The sequence below is a fragment of the Gavia stellata genome, chromosome 9 (genome assembly GCF_030936135.1).
Source record: "Gavia stellata isolate bGavSte3 chromosome 9, bGavSte3.hap2, whole genome shotgun sequence".
Taxonomy (NCBI): Eukaryota; Metazoa; Chordata; class Aves; order Gaviiformes; family Gaviidae; genus Gavia; species Gavia stellata.
The window spans coordinates 17,914,812-17,941,256 of NC_082602.1; the positions used below are offsets into that span (position 1 = coordinate 17,914,812).

The following is a 26,445-nucleotide window of genomic DNA, read 5'->3' on the forward strand; positions in this document are numbered from 1 at the left end:
GACTACACATTGAATAATTGAGCCAAGGCAAGATTACCCAAGTATTTACTACAGCAGGCCATTGCGGTCTGATAGGGTGTGAACTGACTTCCACAGAGGTGTGTAGCTGAGTCCCTTTTTGCAGGAAGAAATATCTCTGGCAAAGTCTCTAGTCCAGCAGAATATTGGAGACCAGGCTCAAATTTAAGCATGAAAATGGTCCCAGTAATGTCCCTGGTTCTACCTGCGCTAAAGCTAACCCAGTGCCTCAGTGCATGCTGGATGAGGCCCAAGCTGTAAATGAATCATATAAAGATGAAGGCAGCAAAGCTGTGTGAGGTCCCAGCTAGTCCACACTACTGCCAAAACAGAAGTCACCCTCAGGAAATAAGGCCCTGGTGAAGGGGGCTGGGAGATGTGATTTTTACATCCCTGAAAAGACAGAGCACTGTGAGCAGTGGGGAGGGAAAGCAACGCTGGTTGCTGGCATCTGTAAAGCAGAGGCAGAGGTGGGCAGTGCTCAGAGGAGGAAAGCCTCAGCATGTAGGATCTTCCCCTTGGCTTCAGGGAAAGAGCCGGTGCCTTCTGATGTGCTCACCCCATAGTCTAGCTGTGATTAAGTGGGATGAGTGAGCCCTGCACAAGGTGTCCAGAATAGCTCCTGGTCCCTTGCCAAGGCCTTATCTCACCCCACCGGAGCCTATCTGCAGCCAACAGGTGCCTTGGCAAATTCCAATGGCCCAAAATCAGCACACTTTGAATTAGCAAAGTGACAAAGGCAGGCTTCTCGCAGCCCTCTGGGAGCCAACATCAGATGGTTTGGAAATAACGTAACCAGTTGGCTTCATCTTGGGGTACTGGAGAATTCATCAAATATTGCTTTCTGGTCATGTCTCTATTCTGACTTCAAATTCATATTCCCAGAGAAAACACTCATCAGTCCCATTCAGAAAGGAAAGGTAGCTGGATGACTCTGGAGTATGCAAGGTCATATGTGTATGTTTGTCAGTGTGGGATGTGTGTGAAGCAAGAGAGAGAAAGAGAGGGAGAGAGAGAGATTGTGACCTGACAGTGCAGAACAAGATAAACTGGCTTACAAGCAGCAATGCTTTTCAGTTACCTGGTCGAGTATTTAAAGAAGAGGAAGGACTGCTCTGGTTTGCTTGGGGAGCTTTGAGTTTGCTAGCCAGTGAGAGTTCAAAATAGCAAATATTATTAAAAAATAAGCTGTCAGAGAAATTGCCCCACCCTTAGCTTCCACAAAGGTTTGCATTTGACATGAGTATAAATTTTTCACAGTTGAGAACTGGGATCAAAGTCATGAATTCCACAGCTTTACAGAGGCAACGCTGTCTGCCTGGCTGGCCGGTATGCATGCTGAGTAGACAAATGCTTAGGGCTCCTTTATAACTCTTAACAAGCCCTGGTGAGTCTGGCAAGGGAAGGAAGAAGTTCCCCACCCCACCTGTGTGGTCTGGAGTCAAACTGCTGTTGAAACCCAGACTCATTCTTGAGGAGAGGGAGGGCAGAGCTGGCTCTTTTCCTATCAGCATAGCCAGTTCTCCCTCCCTCTGGCAGACAGCAATTGGGCTCACTGCTCCAGTCTGCCCTGCCTCTACTCCAGTCATCCTTCCAGCTGACTTACAGGCTAGAAGTTGCTATGTCCCCACTATCCTGGGGAATGTTTGCTATGCAGGAATTTTTCTCCCCAGCAGAAATGCCCGGGCAGCTGATTAAGCTGTCTCAGTAGCTTTTTATGCTCTCAGGGCATTCTGATTTTCAAGTGCTTAACACCTGGTTTTCAAAGAGTCACGAAGCAGAAAATCAAGATGAGAGCATGTAGCTGGTGTCAGAGATGAGTCTGCCCTTGGTGTCTGCACTTCAGGTGTCTGTACCACCTGAAAGACACCTGAAACACCTGCTCAATCCTTACTCTTCTCTCACATGTGGGAGTTCCCTTCCAGCTCAGCCCCACCAGCCAGACCTCGTTCACCACTTTTCCTTCTCCCCATAGGATAGTTGGTGGTGATCAGACCGGCCCACGGATCCAGCGCTCCCCTTCTCCAGGGCAGCGAGTGCTCTCCCCACCATCCCCACTCAGCCCTCCGGCTCAGCTACTCAGCCCTGAACCAGCAGGAGCCCCAGCCACCGCACAGCCCTCACAGCCACGGAGGTTGCAGAGGCACCTGGAGAGCCTCACCTCCCCGCCGGACAGTGAAGCCTACTATGGCGAGACAGACAGTGATGCTGACAACGTGGCCCAGGAGAAGCACCGCCGGGCTCGCAAGAAAAGCCCACGCTCCCCGCCCGACAGCACCAACAGCAAGATGGATGCACCTCAAGATGAGGTGTCCCTGTCCGAACAGAGTGGCTATGAGAGCATGCCGGAGGCTGCTGCGCAGGTGGGACCTGAGGTGGCCAGCTCTGTCGGGGTAGCCAAGAGGGAGATTGCCTGCCCGCCTGGCAGCCGCACAGACACTCCATTCTCAGAAAGTGAGGGACAGTTGCGGCCACCGTCGACAGAAGGACGGGAGCCTTCTCCAGAGGCGATGCTCCTGCCCCATGCCACCAAGGCTATCCGAGCAGAACGCCATCTCATCCCCATGGTGGGGCCAGTGGAGCACCCGGTTGATGAAGACCTAACGACCACATATGTGGAGAAAGCCAAGCAGGCCAGTAAGTCTTCTGCACCCTGCCACTCACCCATGCCCTCTTCCTATGCTAGATCTCCTTCCAAAAGCTTCATTCCTGCAAACATCAAGTGGGTTAGCTCCTCTAGCTTGGGAGGAAGCAGAGTCAAGTCAGACCTGCGAGGACTGGGGCTTCCTATTGCAGCTTAAGCACTGGGGTCTACCTCACCCAAGATGTCCCAAGGGACAGATGGGAGAAAGGGTCTGGGATCTGGGAGTCACTCGTAGAAGCTGCTGCCACACAACCAGCTGTGCTCTAGCACCTATATGTGCTGGAAACAGGGTGGAGATCATTGGTTTCTTCAGCACCTTGGGCTGTAGAAGACTCAGGGGAAATGATGGTGTCAGGAAAGAAGTTGGGGGTTAAATTTTCCAGGCCTGGCCTTTCAGAGATCTCACAGCAGCTCAGTTTGTTCCTTAGCTATCTGTGTGCCCAAGCACAGGGTGCTGGTTCCGACAGGCTCCCAAGGAGCCCCCTGTTCAGCTCAGCTCCCCATGGGCACAGAGGCATGTAGTATTATACATGATTAAGGGCTAAGTAGAGATAATTTTCAGTCAGCATAGCCCTAAAAGAGTCTTGTCAGTAGCTTATTTATTTCTCACCCTTGTCTGCATCAACTTTTGGAGGATATTTTCTCTGCAGGCATGTACTGCAGCAAGAGTGTCCGTGTCTGGCAGCAGCTGGTGAGCTCTGGTAGAATTTATCACTTTTTAGGTATCGGCAGTGGAGGGCTGCCAGCAAGGACAGGCAGGAGCTGGTAAATCAGCTGTTGCAACAGTTCCTTGTAGACCCCTACTAGCCTAAGATCTCTCCAGGTGGAAAAAAGTACTGAAAAATGTAATGTAGTATATGGGTGATGGACATGAAGTGACCTTAATTGTGAATATCTTTCCTGGTTTCTGCTACACATGGAGTATTTCAAAACCAAACATGAAGGCAGAACAAGATGTTGCTTGACTTCACAGTTGTGGTCTATCCAATAATATTAAAAACAAGGTAATCAAAAACTTATTTTCATGTAAGTACCTCAGTGTACAGTATGATTGACTAATTTACACTTCTCTGAGTCTAGAAATAAAGCAGGTTTTAAAAAAGTGACTTAGCTGGGGGACAGAATGGGAAACTGAGACACAGAAAAGTTACTAGACTGAATTAGAAATAAAGCACACAGATTCTAACTTCTGATTCTCTGCTCCAAATGCTAGACGTTTTCCTCCAGACCAGATAATATTGCAAGGCAATTGTTAAGCTTCTCTTTTCTCTTTTCCTTGGGCTAAACATTCTTCTATCTATTCTGCCTAAGGGATCCTATAGAGGTAACTTTCAAATCTAGGCTGCTTCCATCAGGCAGGGCACTGTCTTACTGCTCTGCCCTGTGTTGAGAGGACAGACTCAGTTGGATCTTTTATGTCAGACCCTGCTAGGCAGTACAACTGACCTGGTGCCTTGTACTATTTCTTCCTAGCCTTTAGCATTCACTTTCCATAGGACAGCAAAGAAAGTAGCAATTTCAGCCTCCCTGAGGATGAAGCTATTTTTTCCCCCTTTGAATAACGTACAAGCATGAAGTGAATGTTGAGAAAGGCATGTTCAGCTGCTCCCTGCCACCTGATAGTCCTAGCAGTGGATGAGCAATTGCTTTACATCAAGACTTATTTCCATGGACAGCGTCAGTACAGAAGGCTCCCAGGAAAGCCATGTATTTAACGCAGAGCATTTCTGATGGCAAAATAATATCCTATGGCAGAAGGTGATGCAACTCTATTGCCAGCTAGAGGTAGGGTTCTCAGAAGCACTGCAGACTGAGATAATATTTTATTCTCCTATTACCCCTCCACCGCTCACCCCTCTTCTGGATTATGTTTCTATGGGTGTCCTTATGTAAGAGTTACTTTGCCATGGATGACAACTCGCACGGCCAGCTTGGCCTTTTCTTGGGTTAGGAATCTTGGCAGTAAATGTGAAGGCAAAGTTCTATGTCCTTATGCTGGAGCACAGCAGCCATTAAAACAAAAGTCATGATCAGCAGCCAGTAACTCTGTGAAGGAAGGAAGCAAGGAAGGAAGAGGGATGGAAGGTGTTCATTATGCAGTGAACAGAGCTAAGGAGCATCTATACCTGGAATAAACACAGGAGGATGTGGGACTGCTGAGCTGCTCTGGCTCTGTGGGGAGGCTGCCTGCAGAGAAGTTATTGGCATGGGGGGCACATGGTACAGCACCTCTTGCCAGAAAGATGTAGCCTTGGCAAGGATGTTTGGGCATGCATTGGTTCAGCTCCTACAGCTGCTCCAGGCTCCCACAGAGCCAACAGAGTTTAAAGCTCTCTTTCTCTGCCTTTCGTTAGCAATACCCACAGCACAGTAGCCTACTCCGGGACACGGAGACTCCTGGGTTTTGCTAAACAGGAACACAAAATCAAGCTCATGGTTTAGAAGCTAAGCAAGTTTTTAAAATCTGAGTTAACTACGGTGGGTGACTTGGACAATCAGTCATGGGAGCCTGGGGCTCGATATATACGCAGTAGACATTTAAGGACCATTCTGACTACCTAATCAAATGTCTGCCTTTTGGAGCACTACCTATCTAAATATATTCCCAGCGCACCTGCTCAGCATACCCTCCTTGCCTTGCCATGGCCTTCTCCATAATAGCTCCCACCACTGCACCATAAGAATGCAAAAAACTCCTTTTTTTGTTTGTTGGGACTGTTACCCAGATGGTTCCTCACCTTTTCTTTCTAGAACATACTCCTTTCTCATGCCTGCTTTGATGTTTTCTCCAATTTTAGGGGTATTTCTCTTGTCCTTTGTATTCATTCTTTCTAACTTTCCACTGTCATTTTTAAGCTACAGAGACTTTCTCCCTTTCCCACCTGTCCCTGCACCTCAGGCAAACAGAATTGCAGGTATAGTATTTCTAGATGGGTATCTAGAAACATCAAATTTCTAGATGAATAACTGAAATCCCCGTACAAGAGCAGAGATAGATAATAATTCTTTTGCACACCACCGAGAGTAGCAACTGACATTCTTCACAGCTCTGTTGCCCTGCAAGGATCTCAGTAAGACTGCTATTGCCTGTCAGCTCTTGGGTTTTCTCAAACTTAAGACCTGTAGCTCTGCTCTTTATTTCCTATTTCTTGAGCTTTTTTAGACCTTTGTCCTCACTGCATGCTTTCCAGAGCTCTGAGCTTTCCAGATCATAGGCAAGTTGATTCAGCACCCCTACCTCCCCTTTTCTGTATTATTTTCCTTCGTTTCTGATGTTGTTAGCAAATCTGATCTGGGCTGACTGTATACTGTCCTCAAGAACATCAATGAAACTAGGAAATGCCTCCCATATTTCCCCACCATCTTTCCTAGTCTCATCATGATGGATGATCAGTCTTTATGCTCTGATTGTTACTGATTAATTTTCTCTTAATTTTCATCTGATTGACATTTCTCCAGGACATGTATTTTTTTTGCATCAACTCCACCAGCTCCTGACAACTACAGCTGCTTTCCCTGCCTTTGCTAAGAGGATACAAATCACGTGGCAATTGCTGAAGGTGACACTGCTGTCTAATACTTGCTTTGCACTGCAGTAACATAGGAGCAAATGGAGCTCACTTATTTACACTAGGCAAGGATTTGACTCCAGGAGCAGAACAAAGTGAGGATTTGGCAGTGGGTAGGGTGGAGCAAAATAAGCACAGGGAAGAGGGGGCAGCAGCTGATGGTGCCAACTCACGATGCCCTGCAGGTTGTCAGCTGCTGAGCTGTGCCTCTCCTTCCCAAGCAAAGACACAAGGCCTTAAGAGCTCCTTAGAGAGGCAACAGCCCTTGCAGTGAGGTTTGGGCCTGTCTCCTTCCAAAGTTCCTGCCCTGTCACAATTTGCACATTGGTATTGGCTCATTTTTTCCAACCTGTGGAATGAGCATGTACATCATCCCAGCCCTCCACAGAACACATGACTTGGACATGCCTGGTCAAAAACCACTCAGAGCATTGCTGATGCAGATTAGTGGGGCAGTGTGGGGAGCCACAAACCATCCAAATGTGGGGAACATGCCCTACAAGTAATAGGACTTCAGTCAGTGACTACTATGCACCCTGGTGTTTTGCTCAGTGGGGCAAGAGAACAGCCAGCAGAGACTCTGCTGTACTTTAAATGAACTATAGGAGAGCATTCATACTTGTGAATAGCCAGTATTTTGCCTAATCTGAAGAAACAAAAGTACAAATTTGTTTCCTTCCCACTATAAAAGTAACTTGTTCTCTTTAAAGAGGTGATTAATCCCTGGGGAAACTGGGGATCTTTAGGGCCTCAGTTCATCATCACTGTAAAGGGCCAAGCCACATCCCTCCCTGAGATTATATCTGTCCTGCTTGGACAGCGCGGAAGGAAAGGAAGAGTTAACAAGGCAGAAAATACAAATAAAAAAATCTGAATGAGTTTCAGGAGGTTGATGGAAAGCAAGAACTTGTGGCAGGGAGAATCAGACTATAGTTGTCACAAGTAATTGCTAGTGAGGTTCTTCGGTTCCCCATAGCTCCTGCAGTGTCCTCCTCTGCTCACCCCACCCTCAGAGGCTTGGGATCCATCTGTAGCCAAGGCTGCTTCTCCTCAGCCACCTGTGCTCGCTAAGGTGCACTCTATTTTCACCCCCATCCTAAATCATCTCCCAGGGACAATGGGCTCAGGCTTTCTCACAACTGGAAATACCAATTGCTAGCAGAAGACAGACCTACCACAACAGCCGTCAAGTCCTAACTTGCTATCGCACTGTAGGAATTTGTTTCAGTGCAAGAAGTGCTTCAAATTATCTCAATTTAGCCTTATCCACCAGACTATTTTTAGTTCCTAGGACTCAAGAGCCTCTCCATGTATGGTAGGGGAAAGGAGGGAAAAATGGGTGGGGAAATTTCCTCCTCGGCTTTATATGGGCCTGGCTGCCTGTACAGAGTCATCAAAGTTACTACATTCCATATCAGAAAAGGAAATCCTTCTTGTTTAAAGCGGATGTACAGCAGCATCACTTGACGAGATAGGATGCTTATTTATAAGTGGCCTATTCATTGGAGGGTCATACAGATTACCTCTTCTAAGAGTGACTGCAGTCACATTTCTCTGCAGAGGGCGTGAGTGCAGCAAGCCATCTATCAGCCTACTACAATCAGTATAGGCCACAGGAGCTGTGAACAAGATAAAGTACCTGAATGGCAGTTTGAACTTACTGCACCACATTTTCTACTTGGCTTTCAGCTTTGACAGTTGTGACTCTAATGATCACAGTTACGTGGTTGTCAGGCTAGCTTACTGGGTTCGCCACTCACTGCAGTCTAGAAGACCAAAAGGTTTAGGATAGTAGTCAACTGCTCACATCCTACCTGCTTTAAAGTAGAATAGAAAAGCATTGTGCTCAGACCAGGAGGTTAAAATTAATTGCCTGAACTATTGATCTCACAGGAAGTCTGTTCCTAGCAGTATGAAGCAATGCTGAATAACCCTTGGTCCTGGCTACTCAGTGAGCAGCCAACCACTAGGAAAACAAGAACAACAGCCTCCATGGTTGAATCACAGATGGAGAGTCTGATCTCACTTCAGCATGCATTAAACTGGAAATTGCCTCCACTTGGGAAATCAATTTACATACACTGGTGTACACAGTCTACTTGTATGCCTTTGCTTAAGAATATCCCACTTAAAAACTAACATTCAGTTTTGAATTCTCTGCAGCTTGGAAGGCATTTATTAAAGAAGACAACAGTGGGATAAACACTGTGCATCTGGAACCCTCTTCCTCCAGTTTTAGGCTTGAGTATGACATTTGAGCTTATGCCTTTGGTTTATGTTCTTCTATCGAAAGCACCAAGGTGATATTTTCAGGCTAATGTATTAACTGTTTGGGCAGAAGACAGAGATTATAAGCTAGTGTTGTCTGTCTTGGCTAGTGTGGATGAATTCTTCCTTCTTTCTTGAGCCATCTCAGAAATTGTCACAAGTAATTGGCCATCTTCCTCAAGTATTCTTACTGGAGACTTCCAGCATCGTTCCCTCAGGCATCACTCTTGTCCAGCATTTCAATGCAGATGCTGTGGGTCGCAGCACTGGAAGTAAGGCTGATAGAGCGCTGCTCTGCTTCACCTTTGTACCTTACTGCTATCCTGCTGCCCCCAAAGCCTGACAGAAACATGGATTTAGCTGAACATGTGTTAGCTCAAGATAAATCTAGCTGCATATAATATTCTCTGGGAGGTGAAAGAGCTCTAGGAGTTGAAGATGTTTGGAGGAAAGCTGGATGTGATCCCTGAAATGAAAAGGTATATACTCTCTTTTGTCCTAGTATGCCCACTGTATGAGATGATACCATTTTGAGCATCTTTTTCAAACTATCAGTTACTCAGACATTACTTCTCTATGTTATTATTGTCAGTGCAGGGACTCTGACTCTGGGTCACAGTTCCTCAGACATGGTCAGAGGTCATTCATCATCCTGCTGCTGGTGAAATAGTGTCAGCAGTTCTCTTCCAAGCTCACATTTCCATGGTCCTTGCAGAGCCCCAGCTAGTGATTTTCAGGATATGCTGCCACACACATTAAGTTAACATAGCCTGTCCTTGCCCATGCACTTCTGGAGTGACTTAGGATGCGTAAGGCTGATGGGGAACAATGGGATTAAGCCAAAATTTTGCCAATAATTCAGATCTCAAGGTGATTAGAGCAATAATCACACTGAAACAACTATATATATAGCCCCACAGACAGCCTTAGCCAAGCTGATAGTTTCTAGGTTCCAGGATTTTGAGAGCTGAGTTGAAAGAAAACATAATGCAAGCAGGCAATGGGAATCCCTCTCCCTGTCCAATGTTGTTTCCATCAGTTCTGAAAGTGATATGGGACTTGCTGACAAGGTTGGGACAAGTCTGCTCAGAGACAACAGTGAAATGAGACAAAGTGATAGTGATGGTGGAGGGAGAGGCATAAATGGGTGAGGCATAAGAGGACTTTGACAAGGGGTAATTAAACAAGAGAGTCATTGCTCAACAAAGTGAGAGAAAATTATAGCTCGGAAGGAGAAAACTGTCAACCTGACAAATAATCTTTCTTCAGTTTCACTTAAATCCATGGTAGGAAGGGAGATCAGTTTGTTGTGAAATCTGTAAAGCTTCAGTGTCATCAGTGTATCTACTGCTTATGGTAACCAAGAACCCTTTGTATAAAAGAAATAGGAGCAGGATCAGGGGTGAGTAGATTCAGCATATCTTGATACACTGACTATACTGAAAGGACAAGACTGAATCATATTCTCTGTAGAAGTGAAGTGTAAGGAATTAGTGAAAATTGTATCAGAACGGCCCTTAGTCCTTAATAAATACCCTGGAATGATGGGAAGGGTCTCAGGGAAAGAGACCAAGCATAGTACCCTTTTTATAGACACAGGTTCTGGGATAAGAAAAAAAAAATGTTTAGTTTCAGTTAGGTGAATGAAGTAGTTCTTTTGAGCAGTTTTTGTGGAAAACAAAATGATCAGTAAAAACAACATGGACTAATAAAAACTAGAAAAAGAGATAGTCTTTGACCTGTTCAGTAAGATAAGACTTCATGGCTAAAGGAATAAGGTGGACACAGTATATGTTGGCTTCTGTAAGATATCTGATAAGGTTCCACATGACTTTTCCAACGGGAGAAATATGGATGAGATAGGACTACTGTAAGGTGACTGCACAATTGGCTAAGAATAGAATAGAAAACATAACTATTAATGGCTCATGATGTCAGATTAGCTAACTGACTAAGTTGGTAGTAGTGTTTCACTGGGCTTCTGAATCTAACAGGACTACCTCTGTATTTTCACCCATGGAGCTTTAAACACGAACATATGTCAATCAAATGTCCTCTCCACCTCAATGTTATATGACTGGCAAGGAGACAGATGATTAAAAAACTCAACCCTCCTCTCTTCTGTCAGTGGATCTTGTCCTCTGACTGCATCTAGACAGAACAGGCAGTATGTGCTGCGGGGCACCCCACAGCCCCGAAACTGCTGCTATTCAGAACTGGGACCTGGCTGGGACACCTTGCAGCTTTTATCTCGTCTTCCTTCCTACAGAAACCCAGGTGTGTGGGGGACACGGAGGAGGGAGGTGGGTTACCTGGATTGAGGAGGTACACCACTATTGTCTTCCTATCTGCTTTTTCAACTGCAAACTCCTGCTAGTGAGGCTTTTTAAATATTTTTTGTTTCTCTTGTGTGTGTTGTACCTAGCAAGCAATAACAGGAAATAGCAATAATACCATTTTTAATGGATGGCCTGAGGATTCAGTGGAGATTGCTATGTATTAATCAGCAGATGACATAAGGCATGGAACGTATACAATTGTCTTGTGAAAGGCTGGATTTTTAAATGTAGTAGGAGCTTGACTGTTTGCAGAAAAGGACTGAAATCAATTGGATAACAAGAATATATGGCAAGTGCTACAGGATTAACCAAGTCCACAGACCCAGATGGTGAGCATATGCTTGTCTGTATTACTAGAGAGTGGATGCTGGAAACACTGAAGGACAAAGAGAAGATGAATCAGTGGTATCCTGCTGTCAGACATCAAGCAATTTTGTGAGCAGCAGAATTAACAGATCCTGGTGTCCTTTTAATTTATGTCTTGCATTTGATAGTTCATCCTCTCATGACTAGTAAAATGCAAATCTGTCTGATGTCCCTCACATTCAAATGAGAACTCATAATCTCTCTGTTGTGTGTGTTCTTCAGTTTTTGGTGCCTAATCAAGACTCCACTCAGGCTTCCCACTTCCTATGGTGGGGTCTATCTCCTCTGTCCAGCCAACTATTTTCATGTAAACTCGTGGGAGCATTGTATCTTTGTGACTTCAGACTCTTAAAAATAGCAAATAGGCTCAAAAGCTATTAGTATGAAACAGGTAAGATCAAAAGACATGCAGCATGACTGCATAAACCTTTCTTAGGAAATCGGGCTAAAACTGCAAAAGGCAGATTCACTAGTGTATTCAACAGGTGCTGTCCTGGCAAAAGAAAGCTCTCCTTTGGCAGTCTTGTCACAGAAGACTATAGGGGGAATATCCAGAGCCCGAGTGTGAGCTGTCAGCACAGGAAACCTGGCCATGTGTGCTACCTTTTGCACTGAGGACACATTTCCATCCAGCTCAGGAAGAAAGGCAAACTCTCAACTGAGGCAGGTTTTTTTGAGTGAACAAGCTATTCAAGTCTCCAGCAGGATACCATGAGACTAATACATTGCAGCCACGCACAGCAATGTCTCCGCACCCTCTGCTCCTCAGTAGCAGTGTAGGAGTCGCAGAATGGCTAAGAATAGTCAAAAATCTGCAACATTACTGGGAATTTTTTTTCCCATGGGCTGTCGATTCACCTGCAGAGAAGCTTGAGTTCTGTTTTTCTAAAACCAGGAGATTGCAGTGGGGCAGTGTCTCACTGGGAGCTCTTAAAATCACTAGCCATTTAAGAAGAAATACTGGTTGACAAGTACTTAACTATATATTTAACTTCTGACACATGCTTAAGTGTTGCAGACTTGAGTAGGACTGAAGCATTTGCCTGTAGCATCCTAAACTGGAGCCGAAGCCATATCTATGTTTTATATTATGCACAGATTATGTGATGGAAGTGTGCAAATATCCAAGAATGAGAAACAAGTTTTCTGTCCCAAGAGTTTTACCACTTCTTTTAAGTAAAAGAATATATACTCCTCTGCTTTACTGTTTGCAATTCAAACATTGGTTGAAGCTTGAAAGGTTGAAGCTTTCAACAGGGAAATACTTAGAAGACCAATATAACCTATCCAAATCGTATTTTGAAAGGACTCCAGGTATGAAAAGCATGAGATGTCTATAGCCTCTAATGACTTACTGAGATATTTGCAACATTAGCCATGGAAAAATGACCCTGTCTAACATAAATAGCTGGAAGAACAAAATTCTAGTTGATCCCATGTGAAAAAAGAGTAGACAAGTAGTATTTCATCACAGAGGAACAGGCTCTTTATCTCTGAATAGCAGTGTGCTTATTTTCTAGGTAATGGCTTTTCTAGAATTTGGTCTTTGGTAATAAAATTTACCATTGTTTGTTTCCTAGTGAACATGAACAGTATCTGACATCACATAAGCCTGTTTGTTCAGTAGTTTTCCTGTGCATACATTAAAATGCTTTCTTTTAATAGGGCCTGATCTTGAAAACATCTATACTTTTTACACTTCTTTTTACTGTACTTAGTAACGTAATTCATTTCACTTCAGTGAAATTTAGTTAAGTTAATGGAAAAATCTTTGTAGGCTTTGCTTAATAGAATTTTTTTCTTTTTGTGGATTATTCCAACAGAATTTAGTGCTTTAAAAGTTAACAAGAAGTTTTCTATAGAAATTATTCACCATACCAGCATTTAGGAGAGTTTTATAACCCTTCCATTTACTTTTATCTATTCCATTTGAATCTTCTTATTTGAGAATTTTTTCTGTACTGCAGAGCTGTATTTTCATTTCCAATTGCATATTGTATATATCAGATTCTACAAGGTTTTCCCAAAGAGACTGTATCCCTATATGTGTAAATATTCATCAAAGAAGAGACTGAACCACTTTCATTGCTCTTGCTGCAAAAGCCTCTGTATGAGGCAGGACAGGTCTCTCTTACAGCAACATTGCCTGTGGAAGTTGTCTTCCTTGGCATGCAGCGATGGCTAGTGGATTTCAGGAGGCATGGTCAGACCTTCACTTTTCTAGATTCACTAACACTGGAGATGGTCTGTTCCAGTCGTGGACTACAGTGTTGTAAGGCTGGGACTGCTGGGAGGGAGAATCATCAGCCACAGCTCTGGGAGTCTCTCACAGGACCTATTGCTCATGTACAGAAAGAGGCAGTAGGATGAGACCTAGCCAAAGTGTGAGGAGATGCTGAGCAGGCCACAACTGTGGAGATTTGTAGACTCCCAGAACCCTCTGTTCCTTTCCTCCCCATCCACCCCAGTCCTCACTATCAGTATCTCGTCTTTCAACACCTCTCAGTCTCCAGCGCTGGAGCTCTGAATGGTGCTGCCAAAACACCACTCCTTGGCCTCCAAACACTCCATCACCCTCCCTGGGCACAGTCACACTCTTCAGTGGTGTAGGTAACAGCCTCTGCCATTTTAATTCAACTAAGCCACTTTACTACAGGCACCCAGGATCCTAATGCTCCTCTGTTAAATGTTCCTCAGTACCGGTGCACAACAGGAATCTGTATCATGGACTGGTTCTCCTCAGACATGGAAGGAAATTGATATACAGAGGAAAAGGAACCCTCTCCTCTCTCTTTTATTCCTTATATTTACCTGGAGCTGGGTGCTCTCTGAGGGTTTCAGACAGGGAAAGTTGCTTTCCTCCTGGGTGGGTTTCTCTTCCTGTCCATGTTGGACATGAGCACTGTGTTAGTCTCATCTCTTTGAAGGGCTCTTTAGCACAGAAATGCTGGACATTGAAGCATTGGAAACACCAACCTGAAGCTTGTACCACAGAAGCAGTGAGAGTACATAGTATCTTTTCTTATTTTAAAATAAAAAAGAGGAGTTTCTCCTCACAGGGAGTAGAGAGTGGGGGAAAGAAGGAGGGTGTTTAAGTGCCAGGTGACAATGTCCATCACACTGCTCAGTGATGAAGCTAAGAAGACAAAAATAGAAAAAGTGACCTCATGGCTTTCGGCAGCAATGCCTATAAGACAAAAGAAAGGCTTTAAAAGGCTTGTGGAGCTGATAGCAAAGGGCTTGGACACCTCAGAGTTTTGGTTCTGCTCCAGCAGGGAACTGCTTTGCTTCACCTCATTGCCACTCTCTCTGTTTATGGGGAGTTGTGAATTAAACGGGCTTTGTGACATGCCCAGCTCTCCAGGTCTGGACTCTGCCTTCTCAAGCTTGGATCAGCCTTATGCAGGTACAGATGTGTCCTTTTTTCTATTTTTCTTTTCTCTTTTCCTTTCTTTTATTTTTTCTTTTTTCTCTTTTTCTTTTCCTTTTTTCTTTTCTCTTTTCTCTTTCTTTTTTCTTTTCTCTTTCTTTTTTCTCTTTTCCCTTTTCTTTTTTCTTTCCTCTTTCTTCTTCCCTCTTTCTTCTTCCCTCTTTCTCCTTTCCTCTTTCTCCTTTCCTCTTTCTCCTTTCCTTTCCTTTCCTTTCCTTTCCTTTCCTTTCCTTTCCTTTCCTTTCCTTTCCTTTCCTTTCCTTTCCTTTCCTTTCCTTTCCTTTCCTTTCCTTTCCTTTCCTTTCCTTTCCTTTCCTTTCCTTTCCTTTCCTTCCCTTCCCTTCCCTTCCCTTCCCTTCCCTTCCCTTCCCTTCCCTTCCCTTCCCTTCCCTTCCCTTCCCTTCCCTTCCCTTCCCTTCCCTTCCCTTCCCTTCCCTTCCCTTCCCTTCCCCTTTCCTTTCCCCTTTCTTTTCCCCTTTCCTTTCCCCTTTCCTTTCCCCTTTCTTTTCCTCTCATTTTTCTTGTCCTCTCCTTCCCCTACTCTTTTGCCTATTCTGATTTCATTCTTGCTCTTTACCTTCAACAAGTAATCTCAGGAAGATTTCTCTCCCTCTTTTCTTAAACTGTTGTGGGAGATTGTAGCTTGAATACCATCATAATTTTTCTATTGGGAGGATGCATGTAATTATTTATGTGCTTTAGCCTTTGACAAGAAGGAAAGTAGTAAGAAGAGAAGAGAGAGGCGAGTAGCAGGTCCCAGAGAGCCTTACTTGCCAGCTGCTTCAAACCACAGGGCAGTTCACAGCAACTTCCTAGGAAAGTTGTGCGTGGATGCTAATGCTGAGCCAGGACCAAGAGTTGATGGAGGCATAGCCAAGACTGTCTACTGTTATATTTTCTCTGACAGTATTCGCTAGCCCAGAGTTGAGCGCTTTCATGGTACTCTGCTGCCGGAAGGGGCTGCACAGACAGTTACATTGGACAGTGTAGCTCCCTAGCTGTTAGCTCCTGATGCCAGAAATCCTCCTGTGAGTCACTCAGTGCCTAGAGTTTACATATTCTGGACTTGACTAAGATTTTGTAGTGCTGCTCTTCCTCCTTGTAAATTTAGAAGCAAAATATGAGCCAGGTGAGGTGTAGTAGCTTGTAGCAAGGTTGCTTGTAGCAAGGTTGCTTGTAGCAAGAAAGAAATCTCTCTTATTTCCTCCCTTGTGAACAACCCCCAGAGGCACATGCATGCAGATTTCTAAGTGGAGTGGACAGAGCTTCAGGGACTGTAGCTCGTTTCCATCATGGACAGCAGGTCTTTGAGGGCAGGTCTATGACTGCCCTGACGACCAGTAGGTCTCCACAAAAACATGGAAACTACTTCAGTCTTGGTTCAGCAAGGGGGAGTCATTCTGTAAGGAAATTTTTGCAGAGAGCCTTCCCTTTGCAAGTGCAAGTACAAATAGTGAGCTATTTTTTCAGCATTGATTTTGCTGTTTCCAGTTTTCTGGGTGCAAAGGGGAGGAATGAGATCACCTCATCCATGTGAGGTGATCTCAAACCACCAAAGTTCTTTTGTTGAAATCCCAAAGCAGCAGCATGTGCTATGGAATGGCTGCAAACCTTGAGAAGAGTCTTTCCTTGTATTTATCTTAAGCTTCCTGGAAGGATGGCTGCTCTGCAAATCAACACCTTATTCTCAGCATGGGGTGAGAAAGGGAAGCTCTTTCTGCTGTGGTTACACTGGTGTGGTTTGGAATGATGACACCTGCCACAATTGTGCAGCCTAGCCAGGTTTTGGGAGGCCTCCGCAGCCCTCAGGAAAACTAGTATCCTTCCTAGCTAAGCTTCTTGTCCCCCACTGCAGGTAGCTTTGCCACATTAGCAGATCCCCATTGAATGAATGCTCTGTGATAAAATGGTCAGAAGTGAGATCCCAAGAGGACTAAGCAGCTTGCGTCCTCTCCTTAGCTAACACTGTCCCCAGCACTGCCTGCAGCTCTCCGCTCTCCTCTCCTCTCCTCTCCTCTCCTCTCCTCTCCTCTCCTCTCCTCTCCTCTCCTCTCCTCTCCTCTCCTCTCCCTTCCACAGGGCATAATTTTGTACCTCTTTCTGGAGAATGTCAGGGCTGGACAAGGTGCTACATAGTTTTTTGATAAATTATTAGATGCAGGCAGTGAATGGATGTTTCATCTGTACTGTCATGCTGGGAAAAAGACAATGGGATTAAGGAAAAGGATGAAATGAAAGAAATCAGAAATTAGTCTACATTTTAGGTATGTTCTTTTTTTTCTGTACAAGGTTAGCACTGATTTCTGTCACTTGAACACTGATTCAAGGCATGTCCATACCTTCCTTAGGGCAGCTGAGTTTGGTTTTACTGTTGAATCTTGTTCACCCCCTGCGTCCCCTGCACGCAGGGCAGAGAACACAACGTTCCTCCCTGGGGCTTTACTGACCACTGGGCTGGCAGAGCAGGTGGAAAATGATTATCCCACAATTTCATGCCAGTGTCCCAACAGGTGTTGGCTTTTCCAAGCAAGCCTGGCTAAGTGGATTCCTTCTGGCCTGGCTGATCAGTTGTGGAGGTCTGGGATTCTTGCTCAGGAGCAAATGCTCTTCTTCCTTGCTGGGCATGGGGCACAGGCAAGGGACTGCCGCAAGGATGAAAACGTGCCTCCTGCTGTTGCAGGGCCGCTGCGGAGAGCAGCGAACAGCCCTACACACAGTGCTGCTGGAAGACACTCCGACTCTGTAGCTGGCACTGCAGGGCCCAGAGCAGCAGCAGCCCGGCTGTGCCTGCAGTGCACCTCTGCCATTGCACACACGCTAACAGTAGCAGCGGCTGCTTCCCAAACTCTCAGGGCCAGAGGGATTGCTTGCTCCTGGGAATTCTCGGTATCGTAGAAGGAAGGTCTACAAAAGCAGGGCTCCACCTTCAGGGTGATAAGTAAATGGTAAAAATTCCCAGGAGCAAGGGCATGCACTGTAAAAATGCTGTGAGATACAGCCTGGGACTCTTGGCCACATGCTGCAGATATAGGAAATCCCAGGTCTGACCAGGAAACAGAGACCATCCGTCAGAGTGGGGGGAGTTCCCTCCCCACACCTGCATGGAATTCTATTGTGTTTGCAGAGGAAGAGCAAACTGGGTTTCTATCAGCAGTTCCTAAAGACACTATCAACAAAGGTAAGAAAGAAAAAGAGGGGCAGGGGGTGACAGTGTGTTCCCTCGTATGGGCACTAGAATACCTATAGCCGTATCCCTGTCCATCTTTGTGCACCCAGCCTCTTGCTGAGCTCTGAGCTTGCCTCTTTTTGTCTCTTGCAGAGCTCCACCGCCACGAGAGCATCCAAGAGAAGAACGTGAAAGAAGCCAAAACCAAGTGCAGAACCATTGCATCCCTGCTGACAGACGCACCCAACCCCCACTCCAAGGGGGTGCTGATGTTCAAGAAGCGCAGGCAGAGGGCTAAGAAATATACATTGGTAAGCTTTGGGAGTGTCGACGAAGACCGCTCCTACGAGGAGGAAGACGGAGTTTTTCCAACTAGTGAGTCTGAATTTGATGAGGAAGGTTTCTCTGATGCCCGAAGCCTAACTAATCACTCGGACTGGGACAACACTTACCTGGACATTGAAAAGGCCAAGTCTGACTCTGAACAGAAGGAAGAGAAGCAAAAAGGTTTGAGTGAAGCCTCAGGTAAAGGAGCACGATTATTTGAGCAGCAGAGGGAACGGGCTGGGAAGTACACAGTCGAGAAAGTCCCAGCGCAGAAGGGCTCCCAGCTTGCCCCAGCTGCCCAGCCACAGCAGGGCACGGTGAACGGAGACATGCCTGTGCCACAGAAGGCAGACAGCGTGCCCCTCAGCATCCACCTGGAAGGCGTGCAAGTGCCCAGCAAGCAGCCAGCCATCCTCCCCGCTCAGCTCCTGGCACCCCCTAGCCCCACTTTCTTCCTGCCTCCCCCAAGCACCCCAGACCCCTTCTCCGCAAGCACAACGAGCATGTTCAATAGGTCTGCACGGCCCTTTACTCCTGGCTTTTCTGGCCAACGCCCAGCAACATCCTCTGTCATCTTCAGGCCATCTGCACCCAAAAAAACTAGTGAAAGTCTGGGTGGGCAAAGCACAGCGGTTCCCACTGTCTCGCCTCTGGCTCCAGGAACACCTGCCAATGCACCAGTGCCAACACACCGCAGTCCAGTCAGCTCCTCCACATCTCTGTATATTCCTGCACCAGGAAGGCCAACAACACCACTAGAGTCACAGCCAAAAGGGGGAGGAAGTGCTCCAGAAACTAAGCCTTCTGCCAACACTGCCCGGACATCCACCACCTCTATCTTTCTGTCAAGTCCCTCAAAGCCAGGAGGGGAGGTGGCCTCCGCAGCATCCCAGCCACAAGTCCCTGGAACAGCCTCTTCTTCTTTGTATATTAGTCCAGCACCTTCACAGCACACAATAAGCAGTTCCCCCATGCCAAAGCAGCCTTCTCCTGCTGTCTCACCAGCAATGCCACGAGCTCCTTCTGAAACCTTAACCTCCAGGGAGCAGAGGATTGCTGTGCCGGCACCCCGCACAGGCATTCTGCAGGAGGCTCGCCGGCGGGGCAACAAGAAACCCATGTTCAGCAAGATTGAGGAGAAGAAGAAGAATTCACCCAACCCTGAGCTCCTGTCTCTGGTGCAGAACCTGGATGAGAAACCGAAAGGTGACCACCCCGGGGCAGGCTTTGAGTCTGGACCTGAGGAGGACTTCCTCAGCCTGGGTGCTGAGGCCTGCAACTTCATGCAGTCCTCCGGCCGCAAGTTCAAGACCCCACCTCCAGTGGCTCCTAAGCCTCAGCAGCAAGGTGCTGGACTGGTAAATGGGGCCCAGGACATGCCTCAGCTTAAAGGCAAGGGGGCAGAGCTCTTTGCCAAACGCCAGAGCCGCATGGACAAATTTGTGGTGGAGACAACACCGAAGCCAGAGTCCAAGCCCAGGACCCCCTCTCCTTCCCCTTCTCTGCCCTCATCCTGGAAATACTCACCCAACATCCGGGCTCCCCCTCCAATAGCTTACAACCCAATGCATTCTCCTTTCTATCCCCTGGCGGCCAGCAAATCTCAGGCTAGCAAAGCAGAGAGCAAGGTGAAAAAGGCACCTGGCCAGAAATCAGGGATCAAGGTCATTGATTTAATGCACCACCAGCCCTATCAATTAAAGTCAGCCATGTTCTGTTTTGGGGATCCCCCAAGCCCCAGCATTCAGGAGTCTCCTGGTCAGCCAGCCCCGCAGGCTAGCTCATCCTTCACGGCAGCCAAGCAGGTCCCCGTGAAAACAGCCAAGACCCAGGAGATTCGTCGCTTCTCCACTCCGGCTCCCATGCCAGCCTCCAGCAGCCTGGCACCCACCGTGCTTGTGCCCCGCTCAGCTACCACATTGGATGAGCCAGTGTGGAGAACAGAAACGGCCTCTTCTGCCCCTGCTACACCGGCGCCCTTCCAGGTGGAGCTCAGCCAGTCCCCTAAGCCATACCAGAGCTCCCCAGAGCCTGGTCCGGCAGGCCAGGGGCCTTCTCCAAACCCAGCCTTGGCCTCTCGGTTTCAGGTGGCCAGGCCCAAATTCTCAGCAGCAAGAACAGGGATGCAGGCCAATGTGTGGAGGCCGAGCTTTGGCCACCACTGAGGCAGGCACCCCTCCCATCCCGTCCGTGGCCCCGCAGAGGTAGTGCTCATTTTGTTTTTCATGTCAGCTCAGTACATTGGGATGAGTGACACAAAATGAAGAAAAGAGAAAAAAAAAATTATGCCCCTTCTGCACCACCCTCTCCCCCAGCCTCCCCTAGGTCTGAGATGGGCAGCTTCATGGCAAGGCTTACTGGCTGTGGCTACAGCAGGAAGAAGAATGTGGAGAGAGGGCGCGTGTGTGGTACACAGAGACTGGGAACTTGCACGCAGCAGCAAAACCCACCTCTGGAGGGGGTGAATGGCAGGGGTTGTCTCACGTGAGGACTTGTAGGTGGTAGTGACTTTCCTTTGCCAAGGTCTTTGGAGTCACACCTGAATGGAGGGAGACTGGGGGGCAAGAGCTTTCCAGGAAGAAAGGGTCAGAGGTGGGATTGCAGTACAGAAGCCCTAGCTTCCCCATTAGACTGCTTTTCTCTGAGCCTGTCGGTCTGTACATACGCACCTGTGTGCGCACACACACATGCACACAGCAGCACTCAGCAGGGAGTGAAAGTAGAAGTGGGCCTTTGCCTTGGACACTTCTCCCGGACTCCCCTCTGGAGGGGCATGGGAAAGGAGGCGAGAGAGCAGAGTGAGCAGGGGTGTTTGCGCATGCACGCATGGGCAGTGTGCCCTGCACAGGAGGGTGGCCGTGTGTGCCCATTCCTCCAGTTACCAGGGCTGGGAGTAAAAGGGAGAGTCATTCTAGCTGGTGCTAGACATGGCTATCAGGTCTGGGAGCAGTTTGCCAAAGAGGGGTGTTGAATGGACTTGATGGGGCTATCACAAGCTGGAGGAACCGCAGAAGGAAGTATCAATTTTTCAGGATACACAAAGTCAAAGCTAAGCTCAGGCAGTGGCTGGTTGGTGCAAGGAAGGTCATGCAGTTTTAGTCCCACTGGAACAGGATACAGATGCTGTAAGTACAACGGAGGATTGTGTGGAAGAAGGTACAATTGGCTTTAAAAGGAGACAGGACTGAATATGCATTTGCACATCATCTTTTTGTTTAGTTTAGGACAGAAGTGTGGCTAGATTGGCAATGGGCCATGACATAAAACTTGCTGAAAACTCTGTGATGAGCTGGAAAATGGAGCCCCTTTACAGACGCTCTCAGTATGGAAATGGAGGACAGAGAAACAGAAAGTCACAAGTAGAATTTCATACTAAATGATTTAAGTATCCTTGGGGTCTACTTGGTAAGAACTGAAGTGCTCTGAGCATCCCAGACGATCTGCACTCTCACACACATACAGAGCTCAGTTTGCTGGCGATGCTGGGGAAACAGAACTGGTTATTCCTCAAATGTCCCAGGCTAGCCTTAATCCCTACAGTAAAGGCATGCAAGAATAAAGCATTCCCTTTCCCAAGGAAGAATTCAGGATATTAGTAGGGACTGTGCATGTGTGTGTGTGTGTCATTTGTGCTCTGGTTTGCACACACACCTGCCATTTGCTTTCTGCCTGTGCTCCCTTTTGCAGCAGCCACTTTTACAGTGTGATCCCACAAGTACACCAAGAAAGCATTGCTCCTGAAGCACTAGCTCACAAACACAGCAGATGCCCCAGCTGCAGGGAAGGGGCTTGCCACCTCTTCCTGAGCAGGGGTTGCCCACCATTTTGCTAGACCATCAGGAATGAGTACTGGAGGCAGAATGAAGGTCTCATAGCTCTGCTTGAGACATGTCTCCATCTCATTAGACTTGCTCCTCTCCTTCAAGCAGAAGCCATTCTCTGACTGGACTGAGCACAAACTTTGGATGTACAAAACTGTAGGTTCTGGGGAGAAAAAAAGGCATGCAAATGGGGCTGATGGCAAGTCTGTAAGCAGTGCAGCTAGTATGGTTTCACACTAAGGCCAAGCCAACCTTCCTCCGCACAGCTGGAGCTTACAATCCGTAGCTCTTTTCACGAAAGCTGGGGGCTCTACTTTTTGTTGGAGGCTCTAAAGTGCTTCTCTGTGAGCACCTGGAGATTTTGCATGTGTGCTCTCCCACAAAGAAAAAGAAGGCTGGAGAGCCTAGCTAACATCTCTAGCCCCAGACAAGCTTGGGAGGGAGAGAATGAGAGAAAAGGAAAAGTAATACACAGTCCTGCTTTTGAATCCTTCACACTCTGGCTGGGCTTGTTCCGCAGGCCTGTGTTTGCAGTGCACGTTCCTGGGGGCCCTGAAACATAGGATGAGCATGCTGAGGAGGGAGGAGGACAGCACTTACACCTCACTTGGCAGACTATCAGCCATGGGAGAGGACAGAGAGAAGACTTTTGGGAATGCCTTGAGTTAATGAGCAAAGGGGTGGCTGAGCCAGAAGAGGTGCTGCACCTGGTTGTATGACATAAGGAGCAGCCGATCTGAACTGATGAGGTGATTGTATGTGTTCCTGGAAAGCCCCAGAGGGGAGGTCTTAGGACAAGTTGTCACCACGGAGTTAACTCAGATCACCAGAATCCACTTAGCTCTGGTGTAGGGGAGCAGCCATGCTACAAAACTTAACCTGGATGATTGCTTTCTCACTCATCCTCTGCAGCATTGCATTGCCAGTGTTTCTGGAAAAAAATCCTGTGTGCTGTAGCAAGCTGAACCTCTGTGATTCTTCCCAAACATGGAAGGAGGAGTCTTCTATTCTTCTAGGAAAGCTGTGGGAAGGAACTCAAGGACTAGCATTGCTCCAAAGGCTTCGTGTCTAGCCTCCTTGTGGAGTGCTGTCTGTCACTGGCTAGTGATTTTAGCCACTAGCCTTAGACAGATAAGCTAGCTGAGGTTGAGAGCATTACTGAACTCAGGTGTAGAGAGGGGTTGTGTGGACCAGCGAGAGGATGCTCAAGATAATTATACAGTGAAGAAATAACCTCAGAAAGTCTGAATCTTACTCCAGTGTCCCTTTCCCTCAGGCCCCTAAAGGTAAGTGCTCTCAGGGCCTGAGTGTCTCAGGAAATTCATTTTACCACTGGAAAAAAGAGAGGTCTGGCCTTAGCATGTATGGGAGATTGCATGTGGTTAGTATTTCAGTGGTCCCACTCCAGATTTCTGGCAGACACTGATGCAAGCCAAGGAGTGATGGCCAAACACTGTTGAATGTTAGATGTCAGGACCCAAGTGAGTGGAATAACTGCATTAGGCCCATCGTTTCTGATACTGTAATGGGCAGGAGATGAAAAAAGTTAGGTCTCATTGGAGAGTGAATATTAAACATCAGAGCAAGGAAAAGAACCAGGAGGCTAGGGATCCTGCATTTCATTTCTAACATCCTTGGTTCAAAGCTACGTTTAGAAGCAAAGCCGAAGTAGTTTGATGGATCTCAGCCCCTCCTGATCTTTTCTGCATCCTATGCTGACACAGGACTTGATCTGCAGAAGCAGAGGGTGTTGCAGATGAGGCCTACAGTGCTTGTGGCATATCCCAAATAAGGTCTGTGTCTGCAAGTAGTGTGAGATGAGAAATAATACTGAGACGCATCTGCTAAGCTATAAGGAAGAAACCTGCACTACTGCTGGCTTCATGCCGCTCTGCTAGTATCTGCTCATGAAAATATTGTGGCTGGCCTGTTAGAAAGGTCACAGGTGAGGTTACGAGGAATACTTTTGAATCGTATAAGTTTGTCTTGAGCCTGTCCAAATTTCTAATTCCTCAGCTGTTGAACAAGCACAGACATAAACAGTTATTTGACAAGTTTTAGCTCCCACCTGCTAAGGTATAAGCTGCAGTGGTAGGCCGAACCCCAGTGTCCCCTTGTTAAGCATTTGAAGATGTCTGCTTGGGCTCTGATTTAAAACTGCCTATCATCCCTCTTCTCTAGCATGCTGCAGGTTACACATTGCAGCTATGGCAATTCTGGGGGTTGATCTTTGCTTCAGAAGTATCAGTCCTTTCCCTCTGAATATATGGGAACAGTTGCCAAAGATAACCTCAAGATCCTGCAGCAGCTGAGAGGAACAATCTCGGAAGAGACTGGTGTGATGAGGAGTCACTGATCGCCAGACATGAGCACAGTGCAAGCCAAGATTGTCCCTCGGAAAGAATATGGTCCCTTTCTGCTATAATATCCAGCATCCCCTACCAGACCCTCTTCCTAGAAGAGACTCATCAGTGCTCTGAAAATGGCAGCCCAGCAGCAGTGCTCTATCTGGTGGAAGATGTGACCCAAGAAGAACAGAGTTGGCATCTTTGTTTATGGAAATACTTTTTTTGTTTTCTGTTTTGTCTTTTCTTTTTTTTCCCCAATTTACAGTCACTTTCTATTTGTTTGTGCAGAAGAATAAACTTGTGATACGCACTTTACATGTGGCATTTTGTCACCTTCTTTGCTTGGCACCTAGGAGGAACTGTTATGTGTACAGCACATGCAGTTAGCTACTGCTAAGGCTACTAGGCCTTAGCTAAGGCTAAGAGAATATAAGGACTACTTATACTAAGGCCAAGAGAATATAAGGAGTCCAAAAAAGGATGGGATGTCTCAGCAATAAAAACACCTAAGTTGGACTCTAAACCCCCTATACATTAAGAAAGTCCCATGCAAGCAAAAACTTAAGTGAGATCCAAAACTTTGGTACTACAGGCTATAAAACACTCACTAACTGACAGGGCGAAGAAATTTATGGGCCATCCCCAGCTGGCCTGCCCCAGCCCTGCCCCTTAGCCTGCTCTAACCTGAACCCTACCCTCTGCTTGTAAATCTGGCATCAGTGGAGGTTTTTCAGCTCTGGTAAATCCAAATATAAACTCACATTGAACGATTCAACTTAATATTAACCAAGAGATCAGAAAACTAAATCAGTCGGAAAATCAAATATACCCCATATTATCCTCAGGCTCCAAGCCTAATCCTAACTATAACCCTAAACCAATTCATGTTAAAGTCTACTCAATTTCTGGGTCCAGAGGGGTTCTCCGGAGGGGTTCATTGTGCTCAGTTTAGGACAAGCATTAGCAGGTCGCCTTTCCCAGGCACATGTCACTCAGAGACAGCAGTTCCTGAGCACTGCAGGAGAGGCTGGGGTCAGCTGTGGGAGCAGATTGCAGACTCTGGACACTTGTCCAGGTATTATTTTGTGGATGTTTTCCAGGTTAATTACAAGGATGGGTCCCTTATGCAGTGATCTGGAGGTGGGTCTTGGGAATATCCAGTATATTTCTGATTCATTTGTGGACAGGAAACTCACAAAGGGGCAGCAATGTTTGCTGATGCCAAACCTGAGCTTCTGTCCAACCAGAAGCACAGCACCCAAAGAAATAAGTCTAAAGATGCACAGGCTGCAGATTAGGACTGCATCTTGTTTTGCTTAATAAAGCTGACATAGTAGGATTATGAGCTACTCCAGATGGTTTGACACATTGCAGTTGCTGTGTCCAGAGCTCTGATTAAATTCCCTGTTAACCTCTACAACCTTATCAAGTGAGAGTCATTTCTTCTCACAGCAGATCCTTTCAGAAGGAGCCAGACAAACAGACTTTCAGAGGTGGAACAGGAGCCAGCCCTGAGGTTACTGTCCCAAAGCAAAGCCAAAGGATTACTGAACAGCTATGCAGCAGGCTAGGGATGAACTTGGACTTCAGTGAGCTACTCAGAGAGTAGTTTAAAACCAGAAAATAGTAAGGTGCCTAGTGGGGATATCTACCCCCAAACAATCATACCCGATGGAAGGAGACGTGTCCAGCAAAAAGCACGGCAGGGCAAGTATGTGGCAAGTAGGAAGAATAAGGGTATTCCCAGGCAGTACAAGACCTATAGCTTGAGCGGCCACTAGATGTTGCCACTGTTCTTCTCTGAGTTACCTGGGGTTTTGGCATAGCCTGATGTGGCGGTAGGTCTGGAGGCTTTAGAATCTTAGGGAATCCTTTCTTCCTAATCTGGCCTCTTTTGGCGTTAACATATGGTTGTTGCTCAGTCCCACGTACCAGAGGAGAAGGCCAACCTCATACCAGGGAGTTTTGGCAGCGAGAGGCTTGCTGCAGCTTGGAGGGGATTCCTGGGTGGTAGCATGTGGGGCATGCAGGCAAACAGGCTGCCCAGCAAGTAACACATCATGGGCACACCAGCTATTTCAACACACACTCCAGCTCTGTGATCAAATGCTACATATTTCTGTCCCAGTCCTACATGTCATCATGCATG

The 26,445-nt window shown here is 46.8% G+C and overlaps 1 protein-coding gene across 2 annotated transcripts in view; it reads left to right on the forward strand.

Annotated features, from left to right (window-relative positions):
* The window catches only part of SYNPO2L (synaptopodin 2 like), a 40,123-nt gene extending 15,512 nt beyond the window's left edge, over positions 1–24,611 (forward strand). For both annotated transcript variants that reach the window (XM_009811800.2, XM_059821046.1), the window contains exons 3-4: positions 1,994–2,655; positions 17,954–24,611. In XM_009811800.2, coding sequence (XP_009810102.2) covers positions 1,994–2,655; positions 17,954–20,292 — 3,001 coding nt within the window. In that variant the 3' untranslated portion in view covers positions 20,293–24,611. The remainder of the gene's footprint in view (positions 1–1,993; positions 2,656–17,953) is intronic.
* Positions 24,612–26,445: the final 1,834 nt, after the last annotated feature.